This window comes from Pinus tabuliformis, chromosome J (genome assembly GCF_031772625.1).
Source record: "Pinus tabuliformis cultivar Carrire ecotype Pingquan chromosome J, CPIR1, whole genome shotgun sequence".
Classification (NCBI taxonomy): Eukaryota; Viridiplantae; Streptophyta; class Pinopsida; order Pinales; family Pinaceae; genus Pinus; species Pinus tabuliformis.
The window spans coordinates 1024487226-1024494219 of NC_142295.1; the positions used below are offsets into that span (position 1 = coordinate 1024487226).

Below are 6994 nucleotides of genomic sequence, written 5' to 3' on the forward strand. Positions count from 1 at the left end.
TTTTTTTGAAATATATATATAAAAATTGGGTAGAGATCTGTTAGAATAATAAATTTAAATTGTGAATTATTTACAATTCAATTAGAGAAAAAAATTCCAAAATACTGAATTATGCAATTAAAAAAATAAACTTAAACAATAAAAGTCAAAATTTACCTCTAAGTCTGCGGATTTCAGAGCTCGGCCCGCAGCTAGGGTTCTGACCCCGCCGCCCTGTGCTGGCTGCTGCGCCTCAGCGCACAGCTCCCCCTCTCCCTCTGCAATCAGATGGAGGCCCCTGAGGGCCCTTCTCCCCCCCCGGATCCGCCCCCTGAAGTTTCAGCTTTCAAGAATCTGATAGCGAACGGATCTCTTCGGCAACCTTCACTGACCCAGCAAAAATTCATTAAAAGGTTGGAATCGATCCCTTCTGTTGCCCTGCCAGAGGAGGATACCTGCAAAGCCGCTCTGAATCTGTCTGAAAAAGGCCTCATTGGCCAGTTTACAGGCCTATGGCCCTCTCCCAAATCTGTGGAGGATTGGACCCAAAGAAACTGGCAACCCCTCATAAAAAATGGAGTGAAGAGTTACTTCGTGGGCAAAGGATACTTCGTCTTTGTCTTTGAATGCTCAGAAGACAGAAGCCTAATATTCAGAAACGGCCCCTACTTCATGGGGCCGCAGGGACTCTATCTAAATCAATGGAATCCAGATTTTGATCCCACTCAAGATGTTCCATCCGCGGTACCGGTGTGGGTTAGACTTCCCCATCTGCCCCTTCACTGCTGGAACCAAAAGTCGTTCCAGACCATTGGGAACGCTCTAGGCAAGTATATAGATCAGGCAGTAAGAAGAGATCAATACTCCTGTGCGCGCATCTGCGTCGAAGTGGATCTCGAAGAAGGATTGCCGGAAGCGATCAAGCTCACGGTGGCAGGTTGGTCTCACATTCAAGAGCTTGATTACGAACAGCTCCCATTTAAATGCAGACACTGTCATGGCTATGGCCACTTCGCCAAGAACTGTAAGAAGAAAGCAGAGGAACAGGTTGAGAAACAGAATGGAGAACAATGGACATTAGTCCAAAGATCAGTCCAAGCAAAGAAAAACTCAGGAAAAAGCGCTCCAACAAGTGACAGGAACAATGATACCCCAGCTCAGGAAACGGGAGACAACGAAAAAGGATCTGAGGAGGCGCAACCAGATCTGCCGACCAAAGCTCAGGCTAATGAGAATCCTGAGGAAACCCCATCAAAAAGCAAAGAGGCAAGAGGTGAAATCCACATTGAAGCCAACCAAGGCAGCCCTTCAAGTCCCACGTATGCTGACATGGCGAAGAAAAAGCCAGCTATAAGCTCTGAGTCTTCAGAAGAAGAACTCTATGAGAGGCCTTTAAAAAGACCAGGAAGGAAATCCCGTAAAGAAAAAAGAGAAGAAGAAGCAGAAAGGTTCAAAACCCAAGGGAGCCAATCCACGATAGAAATGACAATCGGGAGAAGTAACAGGCCCAGGACTTCCAAGGGCGGTTCCACCCCAAGCATAGGTAAATAATGAAATTAGTCTCTTGGAATTGCAGAGGATTGGGGAGCCCCGCAAAAGTCGAAGCAGTAAAAGACCTTCTAAAATCGGAACCTGCAGATATCCTCATGCTCCAAGAGACTAAGATAGCAGGACAAGCCCTGCTAGAAACCGGAAACTCAAAATGGAAGAAGAACTCAGGCATAGCTGTCAGCGCTCGGGGAACCTCGGGAGGCCTGGCAACGCTCTGGAATGGAGACCTATACCAGCTGATTAGCACTCATGAGACCTTGCACTGGATCTACACAGAACTCATCCACACTTCAAGTAAGTTAACTATCTCTTTGGTCAATCTTTATGTTCCAGTTAACTATTCAGAAAAAAGAGACTGTTGGAAGTCTTTGGCAGATTTCCTCGAACAGGAAGCCCCTAACAACATCATCCTCGCGGGTGATCTCAATATTGTCCTGAAAGCCAAAGAAAAAAGAGGAGGCACTGATCACAAGGACCCTATGGTGGGCGTAGTGGAGGAAATCGCTCAGACTTGGGATCTTCATGACATTAATCCAATACACGGTTTATATACCTGGTCAAATAATAGATCTGGAGCAGACCACATCTCTGCCCGGCTTGATCGTTTTCTAGTACAATCTCTCCTCATGAACAAGAAAATCATATCATCAAAAATCCTGCCCAAATTGTCCTCGGATCACAAGCCAGTTCAGCTCTGCCTAGAAGACGAAGAAGACTTGGGCCCCATTCCCTTTCGATTCTCTCCTCAGTGGATTGAAAGAGAAGGCTTTATGGACACGGTGAAAATATCCTGGAACACCCCCATTGCAGGATCCCCAAGCTTTGTTTGGGAGCAAAAACTGAAGCTCACTAAAAAAGCTTTGAAAGAATGGATCAAGAAGCCAGCGCCCAATCCCACCTCTCTAAGAGTTGCAGCTGTCCAGGCCCTGCATTCCCTGCAAAATAATATGGAAAGAAAAATTATTAATGAAAACCTCTTGGAAAAGGAGATTAGAGCACAGAGAGCAGCCTATAAATCTTTCATAAACGAGGAAGAATATTGGAGACTAAAATCAAGGAGCCTGTGGCTAAAAGGAGGGGACCGCAACACCTCCTTTTTCCACCGGCAGTACAGGGCAAGATTGTCTAGGAATCACATAACAGAAATAAAGACCATGACGGGCCAAATCTGCAAGGGCAATCAACAAGTTAAAGAAGCTGCAGAACAACACTTTCAGAATCTCTTCAGCTCGGATGACCAAGGTGAAGAAATGGAGGAAGCAAAATTTCTCAATCACATACCCTCCTTAATTTCGCCTGAGGACAATGCAGAGTTATGTAAACCTGTCACAGAGGAAGAAATTATCAAAACCATCTGGTCCATGGACTCTGACAAGGCCCCCGGACCGGACGGCTTTTCCATTCACTTCTACAAAGTCTGCTGGGACATAATAAAATATGACCTCCAAAGGATGGTAAGGGGATTCATGTCAAAAGCCAAAGTAGGTGGTAGTACCAACTCAACCTACTTAGCTCTGATCCCCAAGGAATCTAACCCGGAAACTTTTGCCAGATTCAGGCCAATTTCCTTATGTAATGCTTCCTATAAGATCTTGGCAAAGCTGATGGCCAATAGAATGAAGCCCTTGCTCCCTAGAATCATCTCAACATCACAAGGAGGTTTTGTGAAGGGTAGACACATCCTCGACAACGTCATCCAAGTTCAAGAGACCATCCACTCAAGCCAACAGAGAAAGGAGAAAGGCATGTTAATAAAGCTAGATATGGCAAACGCGTTCGACAGAGTTAACAGAGAATTTCTCAGCAAAGTCTTGCTGTCCTTTGGCTTCTCCATTCAGTTTGTTAATCTTCTAAAAGCCTGCATGAACAATCCTTGGATAGCTCCTCTCATAAATGGCAGACCTGCAAACTTCTTTAAAGCGAAGAGAGGCATCAGACAGGGATGCCCTCTCTCTCCCTATCTTTACATCATAATGGCAGAAGCATTGAGCAGAAAACTCGAAGATGAAAGACTGTCAGGCTCCATCCCGGGCCTCAAAATCACCAGTAGATTAAGCCCCATAAACCATGCTTTATTTGCAGATGATTCGATTCTTCTGGGGGGTGCCTCAATCAGAATTGCAAAAGCCTGTGGCAAGGTCATTAGGAGCTACTGCAAAGTCTCAGGAGCATTGGTAAATGAAAGCAAAAGTGAAGTCTACAGCTGGAATACAAACCACCAGGAACTCATTAACATAGCCAACACTCTTGGATTTAAAGGGCATTCTCAATGGGAGAGCATCAGATATCTCGGCCTCCCTATAATCTCAGGAATGAACAAAAGATCGCTGTGGAGTGACATAATCTGCAAATTCAAAGCCAAAATCTCGAAATGGGGAGGCCATTGGCTGACAAAAGGAGGTAAGGTTGTTTTAATCAAATCACAGCTCTCCTCTTTAATAATTTACCAAGCTGCATTTCTGCTTGCTCCCAGAAATATCATGGACCAAATCTCTTCTCTTCTTAGGAATTTCCTCTGGCAAGGGGGCAGGGGCAACGACAAGAAACTGCACCTGGTCAACTGGGAAACAGTCAAGAAGCCTCTCGATGAAGGAGGTCTCCAAATCAAAGATCCCTCCCTGGTTAATCTTGCTCTAGGCAGTAAGATCCTGTGGAAATTGTATAAAGAGCCAAGTCACCCTGTCAGCGCCACTCTTCGCTCAAAATACACTACCAGCGGTGAGTTAAGAAACCTTCGATTGGACCACATAGCCAACAGCACTCTTTTGTGGAAACTCTGTCTCAAGAGCAGCAAAATTTTCAATAGTAAAATCTACAGAATACCGGGGAATGGCAAGAAAACCAGCATCTGGAATGATAGGATAATGGGGCGAGATGCCATAAAGGATAACGAAGAAATCGCAGGCTTAATAGAGTGGTTAACCTCTTCCGGGAAGACAAGTCTCTACGACATATCTGAATGGGACCAGCAAGGCGATTGGACAGGTTGGGCAATCCCTGCACCACCAGCCCATCTACTGCATCAACTGAACATCTTCATGGAGCAACTCGAAGAGATCGCCCCGATCCACAGAGCAATGACAGATCGATGGGGCTGGGGCCATTCTGGCGATTACTCTGCTGCGGAAGGATACAAAGCATATCAAATAAAAGGAAACAGCAAGCACAGTCCAGCGCTTTGGAAAAACATATGGGCTCCCACTGCGCTTCCGAAAATCAATTTTTTTGTCTGGACCCTGATCCATAATAAGATCCTAACAGGTGATAACCTTGCAAAAAGAAGTTTTGCCGGCCCTCATTGGTGCGCCCTCTGTAGAAGCCACGCCGAGACTGTGCAACACCTTTTTATCGACTGTCAATTTGCAAAGGCAGTTTGGGAACATACGCTGCAAGATCTACATATAACCTCCCCGGCTCACATAACAATTCCGGATCTCTTTTCTGAATGGAGCCGCCGGTACCCTCGACACATACAGCAAAAATCGATTTGGAACAAAATTTGGAATGCGCTGCCCAAGTTCGTCTGCTGGAAAATCTGGTTGGCCCGCAATCAGAAGGTTTTCAAGGAACATCAGTTAACTTCTTTGCAGGTAGCAGCCAAGGCTAGATCGCTTCTCCTAGAGACGGTGCAGCAACAGTACTATAAAGAAGATGAAACTCTACAACAGGTTGAGAAGCGTTGGATTGGAAAGCTTACATTGCAAAACAGGAAAACTCTCTTTGCACCTAATCTAGAGCACCCAACCTGGAAGAAAAGAGATGCAGATGACACATTCCAGAAGTGGTGGAGAGCTCAAAACATTCATACAATATTCTTTGACGGGGCTTCTAAAGGTAACCCTGGCCCCTCGGGCGCCGGTGGGATCATCTTCTCTCCTGAAGGGCGCTCCAGAGATTTTTTCTACTGGGGCCTCGGCGTGAAGACCAACAATCAAGCAGAACTTCTCAGCCTCCTTAAAGCCTGCCAAATTGCCAGAGCAAAAGGGGTCAAGGATATCCAGATCTTTGGAGACTCGGAGATTCTAATAAAGAAGTTGAGGGATGGAGAGTTATTCCGAAATGTAGGCCTCAACAGAACTCTGGAAAGACTAAAAAGAACTCTTTCATACTTTACAACCACCAAATTATATCATATTCTCAGAACTTCCAACAGTGAAGCGGACTTGATGGCAAACAAAGGAAGCGCACTGGTCAGAGGGCGGCTCTTCATCAATGAGGATAGCTTCATAGAAACTCCTCCATAATAGATTGTTTCAGCAGCTGTATTAGAAGCACAAGCAAGTTGTAAGCAGGGCTGCCTCGGCAAAGCCCCTCTCCTTTTCCACCAGATTCAATAAAATTCCATAACCGTTACAGTTAAAAAAAAAAAAAAATTTACCTCTAAAAATAATCATAAAAAATAAAACTTATCATTAGAGAGTTGGTTATATAGTTGAAATGTGATATCATTATAAAGTTTCACATTAGATTATTTGTTATATATATATATATATATATATATATATATATATATATATAATTGGGTAGAGATCTGTTAGAATGAGAAATTTAAATGGTGAATTATTTATTTATATAATTGGGTAAAAATCTGTTAGAATAATAAATTTAAATTGTGAATTATTTACAATTTAATTTAGAGAAAAAAATTCGAAAATACTGAATTACGCAATTAAAAAAAAAAACTTAAACAATAAAAGTCAATTTTTTTTTTTTCAGAGAGAAAATCATCATGGATTATATTAAGAGAATATAAAGTTCTGAATACATAACATGACCATCCCATCCTGGAACAAAATCAGATAGGTCGAAAACAGCAGATTATACAGATACTTCCACAAAAAATATGACTGTCCAGATAGCATACAAATATACCTTCTTTAGAAGCATTTTATAACACCGTCCAAAAAGCATAGAGATAGTTCAAAAGAGAAAAACATCCACAAAAACCAAGAAAAACGATAATGGCCATATAAACAGAAACCATAGGCCGGAGATTTAACCAGCAGGATCAAAGAATGCCGATATGTGAACCAGGATAGAGGCAAGGGGCACCCTGGAATCTTGAAAGATATGAGCATTCCTCCATTTCCACAAAAACCAGCATGTGAGGATGAATAATGATCGCCAAGATGGTCGTTGTTCACTCCACCATTTGAAGCCTTCCTGTACAGATGAGAAAAACCGGTGAGGAAAACCATGAGACAATGACAGTTCATACCAGATTTGAGAAGTTGAGGCACATTGAAAGAACATGTGAGCATTTGATTCAGCCGCAAAACGACACATTGGACATCTGCCCGGACCCTGCCATCCCTTCCTTTGAAGGACCTCCCATGTGAGGTTCCTGTTAGAAAAGAGCAACCATGAAAATAATATCATTTTGAGCGGACAAGACGCTTTCCAGAATTTGTGAGGAAAGATGGGAACAGAGAGCGGCGGAAGGCCAGATGAAAATGCTGCATAT

At 43.5% G+C, this 6994-nt stretch overlaps 1 protein-coding gene across 1 annotated transcript; it reads left to right on the forward strand.

Moving 5' to 3' along the window:
* Window positions 1-267: 267 nt before the first annotated feature.
* On the forward strand, window positions 268-5774 carry LOC149230347 (uncharacterized). The gene is made up of 2 exons (XM_089381283.1): window positions 268-1367; window positions 1556-5774. The coding sequence occupies exons 1-2, from the start codon at window positions 268-270 to the stop codon at window positions 5772-5774; spliced, it is 5319 nt and encodes a 1772-aa protein (XP_089237409.1).
* The last annotated feature ends 1220 nt before the right edge of the window (window positions 5775-6994 follow it).